General features: G+C 33.3%; 1 protein-coding gene across 2 annotated transcripts; it reads right to left on the bottom strand.

Moving 5' to 3' along the window:
* Positions 1-926: 926 nt before the first annotated feature.
* Positions 927-27,663, bottom strand: LOC113519387 (uncharacterized). Of its 2 annotated transcripts, none has more exons than XM_031909661.2 (24): positions 27,442-27,663; positions 19,304-19,484; positions 18,659-18,737; positions 18,435-18,569; positions 17,567-17,762; positions 16,972-17,136; positions 15,784-15,996; positions 14,828-14,977; positions 14,237-14,342; positions 14,079-14,140; positions 13,415-13,543; positions 12,842-12,992; positions 11,563-12,269; positions 10,978-11,184; positions 10,068-10,175; positions 9,403-9,525; positions 8,154-8,366; positions 7,609-7,763; positions 6,608-6,822; positions 6,126-6,277; positions 5,229-5,364; positions 3,726-3,846; positions 2,590-2,711; positions 927-1,484 (listed from the first exon to the last, which is right to left on the bottom strand). In XM_031909661.2, exons 1-24 carry the CDS (start codon positions 27,497-27,499, stop codon positions 1,322-1,324), a joined length of 4,047 nt encoding a protein of 1,348 aa, XP_031765521.2. In that variant the 5' UTR covers positions 27,500-27,663; the 3' UTR covers positions 927-1,321. The 2 variants fall into 2 exon arrangements, with proteins under 2 accessions (XP_031765521.2, XP_026760253.2); XM_026904452.3 differs by having other exon boundaries at positions 928-1,484; positions 10,068-10,178.

The following is a 27,663-nucleotide window of genomic DNA, read 5'->3' as shown; positions in this document are numbered from 1 at the left end:
AAAAGTGCGTTAAGTTAAAAAATTTATAATAATATCTTTATTTTCTATTTAATGCATAATTAAAAGTTTATCAATAATAGATAACATTAATTATATTTTTCTCAAACATGCTTGGAAATGTGATCATTATTTTGACAATCTTAGAGATAAATCAAAATTGCCGTACTGGCCAAGATACATGCGGGCAGCGGCCGGCAAAAGTTGTATGAAAATTCATAACTGTCGTGTTTTGCGGCCAGATAAATTACTATGTAAACTCATATCTGTCCTGTAATTAAAAAATGGAATGACCTTTTACTTCGAAACATGGCTACCAAGGAGGTAACTAATACAAGGATTTATTTAATTTTCGAACTGGCTTGCAAATAGAAAGCTGTTTATTGAAAAAAAAAACAAGGGAACATTATGGCGCGTGAAAAATTATTATTGTTCGTTATTCGTCATTGAATTTAAAAAATAAAATTGTGTTTTTGATTTCCGCGCATTGTTTGAGAAAAGTACTATACAAGCCTTGGCCACAACTAGGCATTAATGGACTCACGTATGTGTGCCTCGGTTACACCTCGGCCCACATTTGTACGTTCGTCCATCAATGCCTCAGTTGCTGGCCGCTGCAGTAATGTACTATTGTATAACTGTTTTTTTTTTTTAAGTTTTTCTTTAAAAAGTACGAAGCAAAAGTTTTGCTCTCGTTTTAATTTACCCACTTGCTACAGTAGCGCCACCCTAATTTAACGCTTTTTGACGAACGCTTTCATACACAGAGAAGGTTGTCCTTACACCACGCCGGCATACACAGACCACCAGTGTATGCCGGCTCAAAACCCAGTCAGGTAGTTGCCTCCGGAGAAAAGGGGTTTACCCCGAGACCCCTACCTCACCCGCCTACACTATTAAGGCGGGCAAGAAGACCCGGATGATGAGGTTGTCCTTACCTCTACCCTTCAATCTAAGGGAGGCCTATGTTTAGCAGTGAAGTTAATAATAACAGCTGAAATGATGATGATGAATATAGTCACTAGTACAGAGTACAAAGTGCAAGTGGAGATTTACGTATATTCGATTAGTTTATATTTAAAACAACTGCGCCTCTAGCGGATAGTTTTGGAAACTTATGGAGAGGAGAAAGGTGAAATGCCTCGCAATATAAAATTGCTTGAAACATAATTTGCTTTCCATAACCCGCTTATGTAAATACACTTGTCCGTTAATATTACGCAGTTAGCATGAGAGGCCTATTAAATTTGGCGGATTATGTAAAGCAAATACTACTGTGATTCGTGTAAGGCTTTGTTATCTCCCGTTTCTACAGATTCAAAGCTTAGAACTCGTATTCAGAGACGATAATGATGAGTCTGGCGACCGCGCTGCCTGCGAACTGATCGTGCTGGTATAAAGACATGGTGAGTTCTAATTCCACAACCTGTGGACCCGGCAGCGAGCACAGCAACGAAATTAGGCACATGTTGTTCGTTGGCCGCATGCTGTTAAAAAAATTAAATTAGAAACTTTTAAATTCATTCCTGAGGTACAAGATGGTACAGGTAAAATCGATATAAATAAAATCTTACATTTTCACTAAACAAACAAGAATCATAAAACAAGAAAAATAAATTTTTTCTTGTCTTATCAGCCTTCTATACTATTAGGCTTAGTACGAGAGATTCAATATTTTATGGCATTTTTTATTATCAAAATTTCTATATGTATGTTTGCATGGATAGATTATATTTTACATACAACTAAAGACTACAATTTCACTTGTATATTCTTTTTTACGAATTGGAAAGGCAAAATCACGGCACGAGTGATGAATAGCGATAATAATCGCCTATAGATACGAACAGTACCACAGACATTATAGAATATTGTTTTTGATCACGCATGAAACCCTTCATGTGTTGTCAGACTAAGGCGTTATGACCTCCGTACCTAATAATTTAACTACACTCTTATCTAGAATGCAAAAAACGAAATTTCCAGGATGAATTATAAATTACGAACTATAAATATGAATTACGTCTAATTGTTAACCGTATGTTGACTTAGCATATCGTAGTTACGTTTCCTAACATATTAACGTTACATTATAACCTATAGAAAAATGGGTACACTAAGATTTGTCTTTCTTTCTTTGTCGATCTTTTGTCTACATAGAATATACAATTCATTTAATAAGTCCGAAAATGTGTTTGTTACACTTTCACATCTAAACCGCTGAATCAATTTAGATGAATTTTGGTATATAGATAGATGGAATTATGAATATGACTATAAGCTTCTTTTTTTTCAGTTAGTGAACATATCTCAGTCACACGAAGTCGTGGGTAAAAGCTAGTATGTACGAGTATATAAAAATACTTATTGTATCCTTACTAATATTATATTTATTTATTATAATATAGTGAGTTTGTTTTTACCTCATGGCGATCAATTGTGATGAAATTTGACATATTTTCTCATATTATTTTTATGGAGAAGAGCATGGACTATTGCTTATTCCAATCAATCATTCAATCATCTCAGTCTAGCAAACGAAGTCGCAGATAAAAACGAATTTTCTAAAAAGTTTAAAGAACGTATACTCACTCGAAACATGCCAGTTGTGCTGGTTCAATAGAGCGCGATGATGACTGCGAATTAATCATTCTTAACTCGAATGTCACCACGGAATCCCTCCATGCGGGGCCGTGCATCGTGAACAAATCCACCTGGATTGGTTTTATGGAAAAATTAAGGTAACATTTTACATTGTCCTTCATATCATAATGGCATAGGAATAAACATGTACCTAGATATTAATTTCACGATGATGATACCAGCCGTTTGCTGCTGATTGTTGAACATAGGCCTCTTTCTTGGGGGGATTTATTTACACTTAATGTATTGTATGTTAATAAACTTAGTTATAAATAGGTTCAGATTTACGCGAAGTGATATAAAAGACAGTCTTATCTCTAAGCAACCTCTTTAAACAGCTTTTAGGATATATAGATAAATATAATTGAACAAATAAACATATACAAACTTAATCGCACATTATTATATACAATATTTTTATATATGAAGATGGAATGATGCATTCGTCTATGCTAATGGTATAAAATGGCGGGGCACCAGTGGAGGATAAAACGTTGAGAATGAAGGCAGGCCAGTTAGCCCATCGGGACAAATTTACCACAATGGTTGCCAGAGGAGTCCACGTGGAAGTTGAACTGGCAGGGTATATTGCTAGCAATGGGAAGTAATATTCCCATTACTAACAATCCCGTCTTGTATTATTAGGTTTTTTATTTTTTTATACAACTTAAAATGGCAAACAAGCTGACGGTCCACCTGGTGGAAAGTGGTAACCGTCGCCTATAGACATGAGCAGTACCGTGGACATAACAGAGTATACTGTTTCGCTCATGATACCCCCCATGCGTTGCCATTCCTGAGAACTCAGGTGTTATTCCTCTGCATCCTCTCATAAGACTGCATATTTATATTTATGGTTATAATATTTATTGTTTATTGTCGTTAGGTTAGCTAAGAGATGCAGATTCGAATTCCGTCAGATTCAGCAGTCGTTCATCTAACAGCAAAATCTATAATAGTTAATATTCTCAAATCCAAAGCAATTTGAAAGTGTTTTGAAATACATATAATATTAGTAAATTTTATATTATTGAGTCTTACTTATTATAAATACAACGAAACAATTACTTATAGTAAAAACTCACCCTTCCTGAAGGCATATAGATGTTCGCTACAAACGTAATAAAATTGTAGCTGTAAGCGCTGGGCTGTTGCAAGCACGACCAGTCCGATATCGGACACGTGCGCTGGATTCGAACGCATCGGCTGAAAATATAAATAAATAACATATAATACTTGCATCTTGTTGGTTTTTGCGTTTTCTTTTTATAATACTGAGTTTTTCTGATTGGCTTTCATGACATTCATCAGAAGATGAAATATAAATATTTTTATTCTATCACCATACTGATCCGCTGCCAAGCGTGGCAACGACTGGCAAAAGCCTCTCTTATGGAGGAGGCTATGTTCTCTCTCTTCAGTCGTACACTCTTGACAGAGCGGTCGTGGTTTTTATAATGATAATGGATCGTCAATGAGGCTCTCCTTCACGATTTAGGTCCTCGGAATGTGTCTCCATCTACTTCTGTTCACAGCCGAGCGAGAGTATTCCACAATAGACTGCTGTGTGGCAGTTTTGATGGACAATCCCCCGAACATGATCTCTGAATCTTTTTAGCCACTTGTGGACGTTACTTTTTTTAAAAATTTTATTTCTCGGCCCCCTTCTCTGAGGTCAACGGCCATTCTTGCCGAGTTTCGAGAGAAACTTGATTACGACGCGCTTCCATCGCGTTGGTGATCTACCCCAAGAACGTTTGCCTTGTATAGTTCCTTGGACAATTACACGTTCCATACAATCTTCATTCCGGATGGTATAGCCGAAGTACTTGAGAATTCGTATTCGAATAGTCGGCGATAATCTCTCTGATGTTCAGCAGTGGACAATTAACGGCTGATACGACAACCATACTGACAAATATAAATATTGGGGGAAAGGAATTGTTATTAATACAAATTAGCGACCCCACTACTTCCCATATACCCTATCAAGTCTGTTTCCAAGCGAACCCCATCCACAACCATCATGATTAATTCCCGGTAAAGTCATTGCGATAGCCTAATTAACTTGACTTTATCCTTACCTATTATCTCTCACTGATATCCTATAAGTGTAAACCAATAGCGCATGGTGTTACCATTTCATCATCATCATCATATCAGCCTTTAACTATCCGTTGGTGAACTTAAGCCTCCTTGGGGGTTTTTCCAGTAGTTGCCATACTTGGCAGACGTATTAGCAACCGCAGTTAGATTTTAGAGATGTTTTAAGAAGGACGCTGCTGCCCATTCCTCGCCATCCCTTAGTCGCCTCTTACGACACCCACGGGAAAGGAAGGGGTGGCCTATTTTATGCCGGGACCACAAGGTGGTCACCATTTGATCTCTGAAAAAATTACGGAAGAGGAAAGAGGATTGGTAATGACGAGAAATAACAGCCACCTAGTCTAACCTGATCTTCAGCTACCATCCCTCACTGGTGGCTCCTTGGCTAGTGAGGCATGCCAGTCAGAGCGTCAATGGAATACCATTCCAGTTAAAGAAAAACAACAGAAGGTTACCGTCTCCTATATGATTTATTTACTTACTGCTTGGATTCTAGTCTGTAGCCACTCGGGCATTCGATGCGATGGCAGTGGTAGCTGCCACGGGTATTCTGGCAGACATCACCTGGTCGCTTAGAGTAAGCACACGTAGCTACACCTGTTTCGCACTCGTCGATGTCTGAAAGAAAATGTATTTAAAAAAATACTCTATTAATTCATTATAAAAAAAAAAAATTATAATAATGTCTTTTATTTGTAAGGTGATAAGGTATATTACCAAAATTGCCATTATCATTTTTTGGATGTTATAAAAGATGACTAAGAAGAGCAAAACAAGAAAACTCAAAATAAAACTCTGTATGAATATGTCTGGCCAGTATCGTAATCCACGTGGATATGATGTTAATATACTATACTATATATAATATACACGATGTTAATATACGTATATATCGGTCACAGTGTTTTTTTTGGGCAAAGAAAGGAAAAAGGGAAGAACAATATTCAAAAAAGGTAGATAAGAATAATTTTTTGATCTGACCTATTCACAAGTATGACAAATGAGCACTGCCTGAATGGTCATACTCGCGAACAAGTGTTACTTAGATGAGACTGTTTTGGTTAACTATAACAGATAATACCTAGAGGGAGACTTTGTACAAAAGCCGATTGCTTGGGTACCTCTGATTCGTGTTTCAGCCGTGAAGCAGCTGTGTTTGCATGGCTGTGTTTCGGTTTGAAGGGTGGGATATGGCGTGAATTACTTAGATGAGGCAACGCATGGGGGTAACTGTTTTGGTTAACTATAACAGATAATTTTAATATTTTAAGGTTCCATAATCAAATTACTACAATTTCGTAATACTAGTCCTGTGTCTCTATATGGCACAGCAACACAATTCCGTGTTGAATTATTCCGTGACAGTCCTTAGTTCCCACCTATACAACTGTTGAGGTCGTCCCCGAGTTTGTAGCCAGGAGGGCAGGAGCACCGGTAGCTGCCCGGCTCGTTGACACACTCGCCGCTGCAGAGCCGCCCTCGTAACCGCGACATCGACCACTCCTTGCATTCATCCACGTCCACACACGTCCTTAGACACAGATAGAAGAATTAAGTTACAATCGAGAAGACGAATATAACTTCTGATTTAATATTAACTAGTTTTTAATTAAACAATAAGCTATGTATGTTCACTGTCGAAGTGACCTAACTTATTATAGACTTGCCATTATCTGCTGCTTTGGACCCGTGGTGTCATGTTTAAGTTGATATATTTAGAAATCCTTTCTTAACTTTATCTTACATTATAAAATAATCGTATGGTCCAAACAGCTTCCTAGACTTAGTAATTAATGTGAATTAGGACAAATGAATTTATAAGTAAATTTAAAAAAAATGATTACGTAAATTGCTCTAATACCTGTTATTAGCGTCCAGCCTATATCCCCGTTTGCAGTAACAGCGGTACCCTCCCCACGTGTTGGTGCAGTCGTGCTCACAAATACCAGGATTCTCCGTGCACTCGTCAATGTCGACACACACCTTGTCATTTGAGGGTGCATTACGAAAACCTTCGCTGCACTCGCACCGATACGAACCTACTGTATTGACGCATTTACCGTTGTACGAACAAGGCTGTAACGTAATGGAAAGATGTCATTCATATGATAAGTATCACGAACATGATAAAAATATTGAAATGATTTTCAACAAATGTGATTTCTTTATAATTTCGGTGAAGTTTTTTGGTCTCGAGTCTTTAAAAGTTAATGTCCCCAGAAAACATTTTATAAAATGTCTCCTTTTATAGTTCGGAGATAATAGTTTTTCTGGGCTATAGAAGTTGAAAGAGTTCAAAATTGGATAAAGATTGTATTTGCTGAAAATCACACATTTGAATTTTACTTCTTTGACAAAAAATAATTACAAATAACATGCTACTAGTGGGTATGAGTAACCCTCTACAAGAGGAAGATTTAGCTTACTAAGCTTAGGTTACTAGCTAGGTGATTTGATGTAATATTTTACTCAGATATTTTCTTCCCTTGCACAGGTGTATTGTATTTTGTTCATTTAGTTGTTTCTTACATCCCAGGGGATAAAACAAAGCACGTCGAAGCGACAGCTTCTATTGTTGTTCTTATGATATATAATATGTGATATAGGTAATTCTGCGATCATTTAACCATCTATTCACAACCTAAGTAGTACGGATCTCTATCCATAAGAGAATGTAACCTACTTTTATTATCCAGGGGATTTAAAATATGGTTTTATTTGATGCTTTCTTTCTCTTAGTACTGTACTTCTATCACTCCATATATAAAGCGCTTGATGTACGGCATCGCCCCGTTGTGTGTGATTGTGAGTCAAGCGTTTTTTCACAAAAGGTGAGTATTCAATTCTATAATGTGTACTCACGGATCCATAGTAGCACTCGTCTATATCTTCGCACTGATCCTGCCTGTTGTACAGCTTGTGTCCTTTGGGACACTTGCATGAATACCCGCCGTAGAAGTTCTCACATGTCTGCTGTGGCCCACATTGGGACTCGTTTCTAGCGCATTCGTCGATGTCTGCATAAAATATACTTCTTTTTATATTAAACAATAAGTCACAAGGTATTTTAATTGGAGGTTGGTTAACTTTTAGACAGACTTATCTGACTATATATGTGATACAATTTTGCCTATGTGTTCTATATTTACGAACAAAAAGGTCATCGAGATATGCTCATTAACGCCAATCTTCTAATATTAAAAGGCGATTGTGGTCACTGCTTACCATAAAACAAGAAAGTTTAATAATCTTATCGTATAATAAAAACAGTTTTGTAAACTTTCTTTAAAATGTTTGTTTCATAATAAATTACAAAAACCAAACGTAGTTGTAATTGATACTTGAAGGCTATCGAAAATAGATCTAAGTAAAATACATAATTCCTAACTGATTCAACAAGAACTTACCAATACACCGTTTGTCAGGAGTGAGCTTATAACCCCAACGACACGTGTATACGCTCCCATAGTTAACTCTGGAGTAGCCGGCTCTCATTTGGCGCGGACCTTGTTGCCCATACTGTGCCCCGACAGTAATGGTGTTGATGTCGTCATCAGACGCAGGAGTAGGGTAAGTCGGTTCTGGCCGCGGCTCCCGGTTTGGTGATACAGGATAGTAAACTAAACAAAAATATTCCAGCATCTGTACTTTGGGAGAAAACTTAGCGAAATCGACATCAGTTATTTGTGGTAACAAATTTATATTTCGGTGTGGTGCGGTGTGGTGACAGCTCAGGCGTTAGACGGATGATATGATCGAACATATGATATGATTGCCATATAAAAAAAGATTATCACTTACATCGTGCTTCGGAGGGCACGTAAAACCGTTGTCCGGTAAGTGGCCTGCACGGCAAGCGAGCACGGACCGGAATCTCTCGACACCAGAGGGCGCACCCCACACGTACAGTAGTACCTAACACCGCGTCCGCACATTGAACTATGTCTTGGAACCAAGCTTGGCTCCAAGTTATCGGTATTGTAATCAGTAACCAATTGTCCAAGATTGATTCACATACGAATATGAATTTTGTGGCTCCAAAATTTGGAGCAGATAGGTCCAATGTGTGGACGCGGTGTAATAGTAACTTGAATTTCCCACCAATCATCGGTCAATATTGTTTCAATTAATTCGAAAGAAGGCGTCATGTCTGCTTCCACCGCGTTGAACGGCGAAATATGGGCAACAAAAAATTATTACTAACTACTCTATGTGAAATAACAGTGGTGATCATATTTTAATCCGACTGTCCAAAATCAATTTTTGGAGTTAATTCCCAAATCGATAATTCGACCTGATACTTTGTACTCTGCATGTTGATCGGTAAATTAAGTTTTTAAAATTGGATTTAAATTGCTTATTATTATTTCCAAAAACCATCCTTTGCTAAATATCAGTTTTTAAAGACAATCCTATCATAGTCAACACTTAATCGACCCTTTGATAATTTTTTGTTTTTGCTACTTCATCCAGTTGAGTTGTACATTACAGTTTTCTGCACAATCACTTTGTAAAAAGCACAAAATTGCCGAATAGATAAGAATCTTTTTTGGTTCAGATTTTTATTAATAGCGGAAAAGAGGTAATTGTGGCAATTCGTGTTAGTATATGAAGTAAATATCTATGTCCTAAAATAACTTAGTATATTACGCTTACCATTAGGCCCCTCGTTCTCAGCTCGACATTTCTTCCCACATACACAGTTGTATCCACCGTTCACATTGACGCACTCCTCATTGTGAGAGCATGAATGTTGATTTCTGGCACATTCATCAACATCTGTTAAATATAACGAAAAGACATATTTAATGCAGCTACCTATTACGTTTTAAATTAAAAGACCTTAAAACTTTCTAGTTTAGAAGCCATTAATATATATAATATATAATACGAGTATAAGGAACTCTCTGGTCTTTTCTTTTTGGTCTTTCTTTCTAGCCTCTATTCTTTTTTTAAATCCAAAAGGATATATAATTTTAGAAAGATCTAAAATTATAGTCCATTAAACATTCAACTTCAACATATAGGTTACAGGTAATTAGAAAATATCTGTTTCATATAATACATAGGTGGTGTAAGCTCATTATTATGATTTTGGAAGTTCCTTATAGCCTATGTTGTAAATTTCCACTAAATAAACGAATAATTATATTACATATAATCTTACTTTTACCTTGTGAGTTTATTATTATTTATTACCACGTATCGAAAATAAAAACATAAATACATAAGCTGGAAGCTACAACAACCAACTCCTTTCATATGGCATAATTAATAGTATTTTGTAAAATTTATTTTAAGAATTATATATAATTAATTACCAACACATCTTCCTTGCTCAGAACTGTATGTGTACCCGAAGTCGCAGGTTACAGGCGGTGGCGAGTAAGGGCGAGGTCTCGGCGTATACCGCCAACGAGGTGTCGTGACTGCTAAAAACAACAAACATATATCATATGAGATATTTACACCAGAAGAAAATCAAAGCCGGTAGCGCCTCTGGACAAATTTTTGATGAACAGATGGAGAAGCGACAGAAGGTCGACTCTTTCGGATGGGTTTTTATGGGTGAAAATTGAATACCAACGCCTATATGCCCAAGAGCATTTCAGCGTCTCAGACCTCGGCTTAGGCCCCGTACTTCGATTACAGATGCGCTAAGTTAGACTGATTTGAGGACTTTACTTACTGGGAACTCATTTAGTTGAGTACTATTGAGTACTTGTGTATAGACTCGAAATGCGATAGTACTCGAATACAGGATTTGAATACGATACTCGAATACTACTCGCATCTTTATCGTATTTTTTAAGTTTTTATTTTTGTATCATAGTTACAATATGTTTTTTTTTTTATCTCCAAGGACAAAATCATTAAATAACTGAACATTTGAGTTCGATGTTTAAAAGAAAAATGTACCCCTGTAAAGTAAATACTTTGCAGGGAGTCAGTGGATACAGATGGCTCAGGACCGTTCCATATGGTATTCTATGGAGGAGGCCTATGTTCAGCAGTGGACGGATAATGGCTGAAATAATGATGATGATGAGCATTTATTGTTTTCATTCATCAAAACAAGGTTCTAAAATCAATCGAAATAATTCTCGAGTAGGATATAGAAAGTGCTTCAATATGAGTATTGGTATTATAAATATTCGAGAATTTGACCAAGCGCTCAAGATTGAAATCATTATTTGATTATTTTTTAAGTTAAAGTCGTAAACACATTACCTGTCGTAGTAGACTCAGTTGTTGTTCTGGCTGTAGTGGTGGAAGTGGTAGTAGTGGAAGTGGTGGAAGTGGTGGTAATGGTCGTGCACCAGCCGGAGGCATCCCGCTGGAATCCTGGTATGCACTCGCAGATGTATCCACCGTCCCTATTCACGCACATCTCCAGAGAACTGCATACGTGCCGGTTCGCTTCACACTCGTTCACGTCTAAATTGAATACATGGAATAATATCAAAATACTAAATAACTAACAATCGATATATCAAAATTTAATTCCATAAAAAAAACAGTTAAATAGTGATAAAATTAAAATGGGACCAAATGAGAAAAGCAAAATAATAAAAATAGATTTAGAATTGATGACTGATGACATGATATATACAATAAAGATATACAATTAACGTGAGAACAGTTTGGAGTCATATTTCAGAACCCCCAGATCAGAGTTTGGAACAAACCGAAGACCAGAAAACCGAATTTTGGATTTATTCATAAAATCAACTTTCTGACTACCGCGTCGTTTTTGACATCGGTTTAAAATGATTGTAAATAGAGAAAAAAATTCTTGTTATTCTTAAAACTAACCTACGCAGTTTCCATATTCATCCCTCTCGTAACCATATAAACAATGCAAATTGTTTAGGTCTATATCAGGATTAGTTTCATTCGGTTTCGGAGTAGTGGTAGTAGTAGAAGTAATAGTAGTTTCTCTCGGCCTATCTTCAGGTCTCATGCGATCTGGTCTTCTTGGATCATAAGGCCTTCTAGAATAACTAGGCCGTCTTGGAGTAACATCCGTTGAAGGAGCCTCAGGTCTTGGTCTATCTTCAGGCCTCCTAGGCGGTTCTTCTGGCACATCTTCAGATCCCCTTGCAGGTTCATCTGGTCTTGTCGGTCTATCTTGGGGCCGGTAAGGTCTTCTTGGGGTAGAAGTTGTGGGTCGTGTGTAAATAGGTCTTTCAGGTTTATTAGTATAAGGAGTACTGGATGTAGTAGGAGTTTGAGTTCTAGGTGGATAGCGACCGGGATACGGAGGTAATGGTCTAGTAGGAGGCGGTCTAATAGGAAATGGTGTAGTAGACGTAGTTGTCGTCCTTGTTGTTGTTGTTGTTGTTACTGGTGTAGTAGAAGTGGTGGTTCTAGGGGTAGTGGTGGTTCTAGGGGTAGTGGTCGGTCTAGGTGTTGGTCTTGGTATGGGTCTAGGTGGAGGTCTTGTAGGTCTAGGCGTAGTTGAACTCGTAGTTGGAGGTATTGGCTCAGTTTCTCCAGTTTCATAGGTTGAATTGTCTTCTCTGAAATAAAATAAACGAAATATTTTAAATAATGACCAGTCGTTTACTAGGTTTTATTAGGCTTAATGCTTGTTTGCCACCTGCGTGGTATAAATAAGAAATAATTGATACTTCCATGATATTAAACATATTTTTTTCTAGATATACATATATCTTCAATTTTGACAAAATTAGTATAAATAAAATAATCCTGAAACTCAAATCTTCAGTTATAAAAAAAAAAATATTAAAATAGGTCTTAATTATTGAAACTAAAGAAAACCAGTATAATTTTCCATTTTTGAAGGCGGTAAAAAGAAATCGATTGCAAATAAATTTAATTCAGTTGTATTTTGATTTGTTGATGTGCATGCACGTTGTCTTAGGTAATTCTAAACCGATTTGAATATATTTATTTCAAAGAATTTACTTCCATGATGCTACCGTTTATTTTTCCTCTAAAAAAAAATAATCCTATAATACTGAAGTTAATATATATATATATATATATATATATATATATATATATATATATATATATATATATATATATATATATATATATATATATATATAAAGACATAGAAACTTACTCGGAATAGTACTCGTAGTCTGATGGTGAGACAGTGGTAGTCGTGGTACTGGTGGTCGGTGCCCGATGGGTACATATATACGAGCCCAAAGTGTTCAAGCAGTACGTACCCGGGGAACAGTTGTCCAACTTCAATGAACATTCATCAACATCTGGAAGACAAGTTAGATACTTTATCTGAGTTTAGATCAAATGCATTTAGATAGAGCGACCCTTTAGAAATAGTTGGGAAGTAGTTTAATTTTAAAAATTCTTCTCAGTCAAAGGTCTTTTTCCTGTCTTAAATTTTCGTAAAAAGTTGCATAATCTTGGTTTTTTGAGTTATGGGAATCATGGGAGTAAAAAAATCGATTGCAATGGAATCTCGTAATATAGTCATAAAAACAATCAGTTTAAATTAGTATATAGAATCCTCCATTTATAAGTCTTTTAAAAATCAATTAAAGATCCTCTTAGAAAAAGAATTTTATATAGTTAAATAATTGTAGGTATTCATTGCCTCATTTATAAGAAAGTCCTGTTTAACTTTACCTCTCTTTTAATATGTAATTGTTAATTACTATTAGATACCAACCAACACAAGACCCAGATGATGGGTCCAGTTCGAAGCCGTTCTTACAACGACACTCGTGTGCACCATAAGTATTGATACAATTCTGGAACTCATCACATAGATGTGTACCTTCTCGGCACTCGTCTATGTCTGGAAATATAAATTAATAAATAGTCATTCGATCACAGGTATATGCGATGGTGTTCAAGCATGTGAATCCTTGTGATAGACTTTAAATAACATTTACGCCATATAAAAAACTAAATAACAAAGAAGTTAATGAATGATTGAAACCGAATAATTTAAAAATATATAAGATTAAATCTGCCTATATTCACAAACACACACACCCACACACGTGCACACGCACACGCGTACACGCACAGCACGCGCATACGCATACCGATATTTTTACTTGTGACGAAATAAATATTTTCCATTTTAAAGCGAGACTTTATCTCTAAAAATAATAAAAAGAATCAGGTCATTTTCATATTAAGTTTTCGGTGGTTCCTTAGTAAAATAAATTATAACTAAGTAACAAATCAAAATTTTTATCTCAAAGATAAATTCTATTTCATTGTATTATTTATAAATTTAGGATAGAGACTATTAGCTGGAATGTAGAGTACTTCTTACGGTTACGATGGTTAAGTATTCTTAGAAAGGAAACCTGTGGACTAACCTTCGCATATTGTTCCACCAGGTCGCATTCTGGTACCCTCTTGGCATGTTTTTGTTGCAAGCCTAAAAACATACCATAATTACAAAAAACTAAGTACCTATAGTATAAAAGTAATGTATTAAATATGCTTACAGAAGCTCAAATAATTATTACGTTACTTGGGCAGTGTGCTGATCTTAGACTTGCAGTTGTATGCGCCTGGTAAATTGATGCACACTTCAGTACGTTTACACACTTGCATAGCATCTTCGCATTCGTTTATATCTGTAAGTAAATACAAACTAATGACTAACTTGCAACATAACATATACCATATAAAATATAATATAAAATTAACATACAACAAAATTATAAGGCTAATTTAAAAATGCAAGAAACTGTAGAAAATCTAGGTATAGTTGATATTTAAAAGATTAAGATAAAACTTGAAAGAGCCTAATTAAAAATTATTCAAAATAAGGATTTATCTATTTATAAAAAACACTAACCAAAACCTGTGGCTTCGAGTGTGATCTGTCGTGATCGTAAATAGTTTATAATCTTCAAGTAGTTCCAGAGATTGGCAAATTCTAACAAGGAAACTTCCGATTTGCTATATCATAAAACTAATATAATAATTATAATAAATCATGTATATATAATAATAAAAATATATACAATAACATAATAAATTATGCACAATGAATAGAAAGAGGCAAAGGAGAAGAAATTCAAAGAAATACCTAGATCTATAGTGAATAGTTGCATACCTTCGCATATTCCAGTAACATCGTTAACTTTGAATCCTGGAGTACATCGTTTGGAGACGTGGTCCTGACAGAAGAAACTGCCATGAGTGTTGATGCAATGTTGTGACAGACGTTGACAGTCGTCCAAACGTTCTTCGCACTCATCGATGTCTGAGGATTATTTTATTTTTGTATAAGTTCTTTTAGACTACATTTCATATGTATCAATTGTAGCAAATTATAGGATTTAATTATTTTTAGTAATTAAATATTACAGAGCTATTACATTATACAATGGAACATGAGGTTGAAGAGAGAATACGAAAGTACCTATAAACCATGTGAAAACCCATGGGTTAAACTGTGAGCGTAACCAGGTAGAACTTTGTGATGTCTATGTTACTCTTCATATTTATAGACAATCATTCCAAGTCGAATAAAAAAATCGATGTTGAATGAGTATATTGTTCTGTGATTTTCTTGTAACACACAAACAACCTAAACAAGAGGCAAATGAATCTATAGATACGCTTTTCTGGTCAATTAACCTGAGAAACGTTTTTGTTACCGTTTACATGAATTGCAAAGAGACAACGTTTAGTTTCTTTTTCTTCTTTATCCATTGGGCTACTGCCGATGGCTGAGAGGAAAGGGATTGTTAGTAATAGAGTTTAACCACCCCATTACTAGCAATATATCTTATCAGGTTAACCACCACGTGATTCCCTTGGAAACCATCGTAGTTGATTCTTAAATTCGTCACGATAGACTAACTAGCCTGCTTTCATCCTCACCTATCACCTCTTAGTGGTTCCTCGCCGGTGAGTAGCAGAAGCACAGTCGACTCCGCCTACGATTGTCATTCCATCATCATCCATTTAAAAAATATGTATCGATGGTTTCGTTTGCTACTAATCTGGGGAGGGTCGACATATTACATTCATAACGTACATGAGTAATTTTATTAGCAAACTTACCAAGACATTCGTCATCTGGACCCGCTCTGAAGCCCACTGGACATATATCATTCCTTGGAGTAGTATCAATGTTACCAGCACCCACGGTGGTTGCGTCAGCGGAGTCCTCTGTGTACGGTTTGCCCGGCTTACCAGCACACTTATAACCTCCTATTGTATTCTCGCAAAGATACTTTGGACAAGGGGGTCGAGGATGTTGACATTCATTTATATCTATAAAAGGAAAAAATATTACTTATTTGTGTCTCATATAAAGCATGGATGATATAATAGTTAAAGATTTAAATACCCCAGAAATACCACAAAAGGCACAACATATTTGTGAAGTCAATGGTAAAAAATAATATGAAATGTATAAGTGCATGTAGGTACTGTGTAGGTCCTGGTATAGAATAAGCCATCCCTTCCTTTCCCATGGGTGTCATAAGAGGCGACTAAGGGAGCTTATGGTGGAAGGATGGGCAGCAGCGTCCTTCTTAAAGCATCACTAAAAGCCAAACTGCGGTTGCCAACCCAAGTGTGGCAACTACTGGCAAAACCCCTCTTATGGGGGAGGTTATGTTTAGCAGTAGACAGTCAACGCTTGATACAATATATATGTGCATGTCTATACAGAGTTAGTCCTAATGAGTACACTTGAGCAAAAAGATAAAAATGAACAACTTGCATCAACAACTTTTTGATCCTTTCTTCATTCATCCTTTACCCAATTATTATTTGAGGCCGGCATAATATGTTTTTCTCTTCCATTCTTCTCTATTCGCAGTCTTTTCCGCATTCACTTCTTTTTTGGACATATCATCTTTCACACTGGCCATCTATATCTTTTTAGATCTGGCTCTTATAGCCATCTCCTACATTCATACTTAAATACCTTTCTTAAAACATGCTCCTCAGATATCCATATTACAAAAAGATTTGGCTTCTAGTTTGATCCTTTCTTGATTTGTATAAAAAAGTAAGAGATTATTTTGAGATTGCGACCTTTGGGTCCTTTGCGATCCTTGGGGAAAGTTGATTACTTTCCTGTATATTATCACTATGATTAATGAATGTTTAATAGGCGATGTTATTAAGCTATTTCCATCTGGTCAGACGTTAACTTGGACCATCCATTACTCATCATCAACAAATCATGTTCGAAACTACAGACATTTTTAAATTAAAATAAACATGTGCTCTACGTACCATCACAGACTTGACTCTTGATGTTTTTCTTGAAGCCAGCAGGGCAGCTGAGCCCCGCTGCTCGTTTCTTAATGGGGACGCATTTAAAAGCTCCGGCTGTATTGTGACAGACAGTATTTTCTGCCGTACACAAATCATCTAAAGCTTCTGCACATTCATTTATATCTGCAAGAAATATATTTACCTAAGTATATATATATATATATAGTTATAAAGCTTTTTTCAATTAGTATATTTAACAATTTCTTTATATCATAGCTACGACATGACCTCTCGTACTATACATATAAAAGTAGGCATTGCCATGCAATATATATACGTATACGTAAGTGTATGCGTGTGTGTGTCTGTGTGTGTATACGTGCGCATGTGTGTATGTATAATGTATATACACATATACACACTTTTAAAAAACTCTATAATTTAAATAATTATAGAAGTATATTAGGGGTACGTAAATTTTTTTTGCAAGATAATTTATCTACTACTATCTATGATTTTATTTAGATATTTAAAGAGTAAGACCAAGGATATCCTATAACATATGAGTAAATTATTTAACAAGTACCTAAATAAATTTGCTTATGACTTTTACCTTTACAAGACTTTTTATCTGCTTGCAATCTGTACCCTTCACGACAGTGACATCTAATACTGCCATCTTCATCGTTACAAATATGTTCACAAGAGTCCTTTTTGCATTTCTCTTTCTTCTTTTCCGTTGTCAATACTTTTCTTTCAGTAGTTGTTTCAATTTTCTTTTCAGTGGTTGTCGGCTGTTTGGCAGCTTCCTAATATAATTTATTATAGCAACATGAATGTGTAAATTAAAAAATAAAAACAAAATAAGACATCTTCCTTAACCTAAACAATGATGAACAGAAAGCCAGGGTTCATAGTGCACAATTTATTAATAATTTACGTAAACTCTTTATCAATCAAATGACCCGAAAGCTGTTACGATCGTTGGTAGACTGTGACACAAAATTCATTCAAGTCATATCTTGTTCAGATTGAAAAGGTTAAGAACTGTTTTTATTGTGAACCCATAAAAAGACAAAATATGTAACAAGAATACTGTTCTTATTTTGATTTCGTAATTGTTTACTGAACCTTTAACATATCTCTTCAGGGCCGGCAATGCACACATGATGTTCCTAGCGTTACAGGCGTCCATTGGCTACAGTGCCCGTTTACCATCAGACGAACTGTATGCTTGTTTGCCACCTTTGTGGTATGAAAATTACATATATATATATATATATATATATATATATATATATATATATATATATATATATATATATATATATATATATATATATATATATATATATCATATATATGTCAAATACATTATATGTATGTTTTAGATTAATGCCCCCTTAAAACTTATAATCTTCTAATAATCTCAACAATAATACATCTCTTACATATAATCTAAATATTTGCAGGATACTTACTATACAGCACTGGTAGTACGCATTGTTCCTCAACGCCGTGGTTGGTGCGACATATTCATCAGCTGGACCACCACATGCACCCTCGTCCTGGGACTCTCCGGTTAATATTCCGAAAGAGCATTCATCGCAGCAAGTCTTCAACAAGCACGAGATAAATCAATATAATTATTATTGGTGTCATCTTTGAAAAATTTCAGAAGTTCGTATAAAAATATGACTTTTACCTTTCCCATTGGAGACTTTGGTATATTACATCTTTTTGTTTTCGCATACTTCATTCCGTCTGAACAATCACTCTTCTGTCTGAAAAGTTTTATTTTTTTATTTTATATTAAAATGTTATTATTATATATTATATTATATCCTATATTCATTCGTCTCTAGTTATAATTCGAAACACTTTGAGTTAAACTTTGTTTAGTTTTAATTTCTTAAAAATACATTTAATATTAATATTCAGATTTATTATGTATTATTAAAATAATAATAGCCCTTTTGTCCTACAAGTATGTAATTTCTATAGCCTTGGAGAAGATTACGGATCCATGTGATAGATCCTAGTAGTTCAAAGTAAATCAGGCGAATAGCAGCCATGCACTCAAATAAGTTTTCAAATCTCTATATTAGTTATCACTTTAAATGATAAATTTCCTAAACTTTGCATAAAGTTCCTAATTGAGTAAATACCATTTAACAATCCTATTTCAAACTTAAGTATCGCAAGTTTTTAACACTTGTATCTAAGCATGTCAATATTACATATTCTAAGAATAGTAAATATGACGTCTCAGATTTAATTCTCAGTGTTGGCATTAATCGGAGATATTTTTGTGTAAAATGTATATATATGAAAAACACAGTATACAAACTTGAAGAAATCATCACAACATCGGCTGATCGCATCTCGACAGATGTCTATTTCATCGGGACCTATGTAATCCGGAGGATCAGTGGCAGCACACTCAGCAGACGATTTGAAGCCAACGAACATCGTTTCCACGTGAGAACAACATGACTCACTTATTCCTGTGATCTCTTCTGAGGAGAGAACTGTGAAACCAATAAAATTGTTCTAAAACTCTTATATTTTTTTTTATTATGATAAATAAATGTAATTTGATTTTAATGTTCTCCTTTATGATAACAACTAACACATATTTTTTTCCTGAATTCACATTCTTTATTTTTAATTAATCATACATTCACAATGAAATTCAAAAGTGTCATCATCATAAACTACATCCGTTTTGTCCACTTACTTTACTCACCTTTCCCGGGACCTCTATATATCCCTATATATATATATATATATATATATATATATATATATATATATATATATATATATATATATATATATATATATATATATAGTTTGGAATTGAATTGGACATTGTATTATATATGATTATTTAGGCGGAGCTGGGCTGGCTGTACTAGCTACGACTCATACGTACGACGCCGCGACGGCTGAAATGAGAGGTTGAGCGCGGAAAAGAGTCCAATTTACATTACATTATATTATATATGATTATTGTATTTCTATTTTCTACTGTGATTTAAATTACAGAATTAACGCTTTAATATGTAAATTAACTAAAATATAATCTTAACCTCTTATAATTAATATTAAATATTGTAAATGATTTGGCATGTACAAAAATATTTTCCTTTCGCGTGTTGGAGTTTTGTAAACTGCAGGTAACAATAAATAAATAAATAAATATTTGACCTAAATGTTGATATTTAATCAATATTTATGACCTCATAGATTCATCCGATCCATCACAAAAACGTAACCATTATCAGCACACAAATTCCGAAACAAAAGATACACGATATTGTTTTCGAATTGGTACTAGCTACTGAGATTAATCAAAAAACAGATATAAGAGGTATAATGGTCAAATAACTCTGCGCAAGTCTAACAAAACACGTAGAGAAAAACAAGTGCCAAAATTTAAATAGAAGGTTTTAAAGATTATGCATAAAATTTTAGTATTTGAATTATGATCTGTTTCCCTCAGGATTATAAATATCAAAGTAGGTTTATTTGTTTTTTGTTTATTTGTGACCTCTTGATGCATGATGATTAAACTGGCCGTCATGATAATTACACATTAGGTATAGTATTTGAAATGAAGAAGGCCATAAGCTACTTTTTATTCAAATTTCAACTAGAATGACCTGGATATTGTTACAAACGGAAGTTCTATTTTTAAGCCTATGTGCTTGATAAAATGTAAATATTATTGTAAAATATTTTAAAGTTTGTATTTAGAAGGATTTAAAGTCGTCATACATATACATTTTGAAAAACAGGATCATTGGGCAATTGTCACGCGTCGAGAATACATTGAAATTATGATCTCGTTCAATCTGCGCCATAACTGAGTACGAACACTGAATAGTAATTGTTCAATCTAAAGACAATGTGTGGACAGGAATCGGGATAATCTTTGTACCCATAAACAACGCTATATCTTATTTTACCATAGCATAAACAAAACAAGTTACCTATATCCGCATTAGGGGGCGTCCATTAATTAAAAGAGATATTTTTGCGTGACATTTTACACAAAATTTTAAATAAAAAATGTGATATGCTTCCCTTAGTGAAATTAATCTATCACAAAAATTATAAATTAGTAACTTGTCCCGTAATATCATCCGCGTAATAAGGATAAAAAGTAGCCCATACCTTTTTCCATTCCATATACAATACGTTTATACGAAATTTTATAGTGATTAGTTGGTTGACTGGTAGAGAACATTGTCCGGTGTTTAGTCTGCCAAATGTACATAGAATTTTACTGTGCATTAAAGTTTAAATAAAATAAAACAAATTAATTAAGCAGTTAAGGTGCTATAAAATAACAAACAGACAAACCCACTTTTACATTTATAATATTAGTAAGAATTCCTATTTTCACAATAAACTTTTGTAAATTATCTCGAATCTCTGGATTGTGTACATAAATATTTATCTAGTTCTGTCTAATTTATATATTTTCGTATTTATTCATTAGTAATATTTACAGTATTATCTATTTATTAAGTACGTATTACACGTTTACCGTATCACCAGTTTACCGGCAATCTATTTGACTTTGTAATGCTCTTGTTTTTCGATAATTTGTTATTAGAAAACAAGCTATAATATATTTTTAGCTTTGTAAACATATATTGTAAATCACCTTTCCCACCTTACATCCTGATATAGGTACAGTTTAATAAATGTAACAATTTAGAATATAATAAATAAACCATCGATTAGCTCGTCGGTTGATTATATTATTGTGACCCTGAGAGGCCGCTAATTAAGAAATTCCGTCCTGCACTTTATGATAAATAAGGAACTGCTTATAATTATCACTTCAATGCTCACAACATTCTTATTGTATAATTATTGGCACACATTTAACATATATGAGTAAAAATGTTTTTTAATAATATAATAAGTACTTAAAAAAAATAATGTTTCTAGTTACTTTTAGATATGTAACTAGCTATTTCGCGTGATTTCATCTACGTGAAATTGACTTTCTAAAGTTTATTTATTTACGCTGTCCACCTATGTAACGTACATTACATATATAAGAAATATCTTATAAACTGTAAGGTATAGAAATGATATTGCATGTACAATACTAATTTTTTTATGCAATTTACAATGGCAAATAAGCTGAATAATAGCATAAATAAAATATATGTAAAATTTATGAAATTTTAAAAATCACGATATATAGTAATATATATATATATTTCAGTTACAATATCCATATATTGGTTTAATAAGGAATATGGTAGATGTCTATATTTAATATTCTATATTTAATACTGAAATGAAGAATCCGGTTGAAATTAATATACTATGTATATTTCCGACCGGTATGGGTGACATAGAAATAGGTATGACCTTTTTTCCACCGTCAATGTCCAGACGAACCCAATATGTAGATATTGGAGCGATACCGATATTACCCATGGCTAATTCATGATCCTATATCGAAAAATGTCATTAGTCAACATACATACATACACACAGATATTCCACGATACGAGACGAACGCCTAGATGTTTGTGATTCGCGACGCGCTGATAATCTCACGACCTCTGTCATAGATGCACTGTACATATTTCAACACAACAATATCTTCAATGACGAGAGTTATTCTAATAAATAAATAACTATTCATAGTTTTATTAATTCATCCACCATTAATGAGCATACGAACTCAATATATAGATATCGGAGCTTTAACGTATTACCCATCCCTACTAGAGACTCGTGCACGTCTTGAATACTTCTTTGATTCCTCAAATTCGAGACAAGATTCGATTCTTTTTTTTATATGAACAACAAAATAAATAAATACCAAAAACAATGCCAAATCTGCATAACTAGCCTCCAAATTTTGTCAACTGACTTCAAAAAAAGGAAGGAGGCTCTCAAATTTGGTTGTATTTTCATTCATTTTGTTATCTCAAAACTCCGTCATTTATAGACTGATTTGAAAAAATCTTTTTATCTTCTTTTCTTTTTTTTTTATTATTTTTTTTTATCTTCCAGACTAATCTCAGAAATTTAATCAAAATCGGTTCAATAGATTTTAAATCTAAATAACCGGTAATACTGTGATTGAAATCTTTTTCTTAAATATCTTTTTTTTTTAAATACTTTTACTTACTATATTTTTTATTATTCTAGGAATCTAAAAGTGGGTTATCTATATGCCTATATTTTTTGCATAATACACGATTTATCATCAATTCGAAACGATTTTAGTAATTCTTTTTACAAATAATTAAAAATATAATGATATTTTTTTGAGTTCTTTAAAATGCGTAGAAAGATAACATAAGATGGATACCGAGCTAAACATCTGTGGAGCTACTTTGGATCGAAATTAGAACTGAATCATACTTTAATGATAACTACCCCAATAAATCAATAAACCTTCGCAAGAGACGTGTCTATGGGTACGTATATTTATATAGTGCTTTATGCAAATAAAGTAGTGCTACATCCTTATTATGTACCTACATTGTTTGTCTACACATGGTCGCGTGTGCTTCTCTACACATGTTACTATTTCTTATAATTCTTTTTTTTTAAGTTTAATCCCATTTTTTTAATTTCAATCATGGCATTTTTGTCGTTGAGGCCCACAATTTTTTTTGAGTGGCTACTTCCATTATAACATTGTAATATATAAATTTTGAGTAAAGCGAAAAAATTATTAACATTTTTCGTTTTTTGTTAAATTCCAAAAATGATTTTGGTTTTACTAAAACTTAAATTTAGAACACAAGAAAAATTTTGTTTGCTATTTTAATATGTATTAGCAAAATGTAAGCAATACTCTTTTTTGAGTCATTTTTTTTTTCATAATAGTACATGTGCCGTATACAATAGCAATGGCAGACATACAGTTCTATTATATAGAACTATTTAAAAATAGAATTAAAAAGATTAGAGTTTCCTTCTCAAGTCTGTAATGTGTTTTTCTTTTGATTCTCACTTTATTATTTACATTTAATCACTAACTTTCAATACTTACTTAAACAATTTGAAAATAACAATAGATTTTAAAATCTAATTCCTAAAATATAACACTACTCAACATTCTATTATTCATTTAATCCACGTTAAAATATCCACAAGTTTAAAATAAACATAAAATTCTATCCAAATTATGATCATTGACCTCATTATGGTTATAGTTTCCTCGTAACTTTTATCACTTTGGTTTTCCCCATATTAAGAAAAAACAAACTTACAGACTTACAACAACAACAACAAATTGACTGGTACAAAAAAAATTAGCTTTTGAAACCTTACGCTTCTTCGAATTGGCTGCACAATGTGCAGTTACTCGTTTGCGTGATTACCAAATCACAATATTATTTTTACAAATAATACATACTCGTATCTGCGTTACATAAGTTCAGAAAATATTGTTTATGAATAAATTGATAAACAATGAGTACCTAGTAATTTTTATATGAATGGAGTACACAAACATACACAAAATCTCCTATTTTTTAAGGGGAAATAGTGATTTCGCATTTTTTTTTACATTGAATTTTTCGAATTTTGAATCATTTTATCTAAAATAATAAGTTATCAAAATTGATAAGATACTCTGGATTACATTTAGTACTTTTGAGGAAACTTCTAACATACGCACAGTTATCATTATAAAAAAAATATAATAGGTTAAGATACCTTCTTGTCAAAATCGGTAAAATTCTTAGCCACTGGCAGGTAATATACTAGGTAATTAATAGATTAGATGTAATTCGATACGGTGTTAGCTAGTATGGGTTCAACCGGGTCACTACACATCTGCAAGGTTTTATTTCATTAGATACTGTAATATACACATTGAGACCTTTGCAACAACAAATATCTACTACCTATACCTATCTATTTATGTAATCTAAATTAGTACTCCTTTTATGGAGTGTTTTACCAATAAAATAGAATATTTTCATCAAAAATACACCAATTAAGCTTCCGTATTACTATTATTCCTATTAAACATTATAATAAATATCTAATAAATACTCATCTGTAGGGCTAAACTTTTTTTTTCAACCGGTTTCTAAAAGAAGGAGGTTCACAATTCGATATTTTTTTCTATGTTTATTACTTTATAACTCTTAGTTTTAAACCGAACACAAAAATTTTGTTTTTGTCTAAAAGGATATACTTACAGATTGATTCCATAGAAATTTTAAAAAAATTAGTTCAGTAGTTAAGTTTTTATCTCAAAATAACTAGTTTTTGTTACAATTGCAAAGACTTAAAATGGCAAAAACATCCATCTAATGGAAATTACGCTTAATTACATTGGTGTTGCTTTTCCTGACGACTAAAGCGTCATACCTTCAAACTCTGTAAAGTTAGTGTCAAACCCAACCCTTCAACCCATGCAGACTAGTTTTGTAAAACTCTTCCTCTGTAACTACAAATAGGCCTCATTGACGATGTGATTAATAAATAATGATTTATTTATAGTGATTAAATGATGATGTAATCCTTAACTTAAATAAAGGTGACAATGAAGCAACAGTCATGTTTAATGCAAATTACGAATACGTATATAACAATCAGGTATTCTGTTCTGTAGGTAATAAGGTAATCTTAAATAATTATGCAGTACAGATACTTTGTATATTTTCACTAAAAAGACGTAATAGATTTGAGAGTTCGACATCATCCCTGATTTTGTTTAGATATTTTGATGTAACAATGATATACAGACATAGGTCCGTCTAATTGTAAACTGTTCTTATAACCTGCTGCCGGTAATACTAAAGGCATCGCGTGCACGTTACTAATATCTTACTTCCTCATTTCCAGGTGACATATATATATATATATATATATATATATATATATATATATATATATATATATATATATATATATATATATATATATATATACAGCCAATCAAACGAAATAAAGATATCATTCCTACATTGAATACAATAAATACACCCTCTTTCGCTACCTAGATAATCCAATTAATCCAATCCAATTCGATATATATATATATATATATATTATATCTAAGTAAAAGACCAATATATAAAATTATATAGATTTTTTTATTGCTACAACATTATCAACGACAAACAAGCTGGGACCCCATTATCATTTAAAAAAAAGTGATATACCTATAGATAATTGTTAAATGTCGAACAATGGACATAAATCATAGAAATATGCTGTTTCTATCTAAACAAGCCCATAATAATAATTAAGCAACGCGTTGCCATTTTGAAGACTCAGGTGTTATTCCTTTGTATCCATTTAAATTCACGTGCCACGTTATCCTTCAAACCGAACTGTGCTCACCCGTCAAACCGAAACACAGCCATGCAAACACAACTGCTTCAAGCTAGAAACATGAATGGGACACAGAATCCCATTATACAGAAAACGACTTTTTTACAAAGTCTCCCTCTGTCTGCGACACAGTGAAGTTTTCTCTAAATTCATACAACAGTTTAAATATATATAACGATCAAAATATTATTAGTTTCAAAAAGATTTTTTAATAGGAATCTGTAAATGTAAAATAATCTTTGAGCATCCTATAAGATACAAGATATGGATACTAAATAATAATCATAATATTTATAAGTTAAAAGACCAAACACGTACATTGGGGAGAAGGAGTTGTTAGTAATGCGGACAAACACTCCCATTGCTAACAATACACCTTATCAGGTCGACCTCCCCGTGGTCCTCCCTGGAGACTGGGCTACCATTCCATTATCATTTAAAAAAAAGTACATTATTCCACCGTTAGGACATTACTTGTTTTGTCATACATTCACCTTATATAAATAATTGTTAAATGTCGATCAAATACAAAATTAAATGGCAAGCACAAACAATCATAGAAATGTCGCAGTGTCACAGGATTTTCTATCTAAACAAGCCCGCCTTTCAATAATAATAATAATTAAGCAATACAAAAAGTGGCCTATATTTAAATTTAGTGACATTATTAATTTGTATAACAAATTTCATTTAAATCCATTCAATCGTTCTGACGTTATTTTAGCAATAGATTTTAAACATATTTATATGAAAAATTCTCTCTGCGTATCCCGCAAGAAATTGGCATGAAGATAAATAGTAACATGTTTTCCAAAATAAGTATCTACAAGTTATTAACGTACAATTTATACAAATTACACACAGTATTTATATTATACAGAAATAGTATTGTAGATAAATATTTTACGAAATCTATCAAAACAAACCAGATACGTTTACACAGACGGACAGATATCTCTAATATTTTATTAAGTATATGTAAATAATATATCATAATATATGACAATTATATACTCCACTGACATATATTTGTTTAAAGCAATTTATATTTAATCTAGGATAGATGTGCCCTGTGACCGGGTCATACAATATTTCGCCATATTCTTGAGTCATGTTTAAACAAATGTACAAAATATTACTCACCTGCCGCGACATTCCTTAAAACTATGCACATCACAAATAATATCACTATGTACTTCATTTTAACATAAACTTGTATATAATAACTTATTTTTAAAACTAAAATTCACTGTCATAGTTTATCAACACACTCATTTGTTAATTTTTAATACAACGGATTTTTATGTTGTGTTGGTGACCAATGCGAGTTCACTGGGCAGCGTCTTAGTTGGTAATGTAGTGATA

Source organism: Galleria mellonella, unplaced genomic scaffold (assembly GCF_026898425.1).
Source record: "Galleria mellonella isolate WM207_F2 unplaced genomic scaffold, CSIRO_AGI_GalMel_v1 utg352, whole genome shotgun sequence".
In the NCBI taxonomy this organism is placed as follows: domain Eukaryota; kingdom Metazoa; phylum Arthropoda; class Insecta; order Lepidoptera; family Pyralidae; genus Galleria; species Galleria mellonella.
Note: the sequence above shows the minus strand (reverse complement) of the source record. Positions and strands in the feature narration are given on the sequence as shown.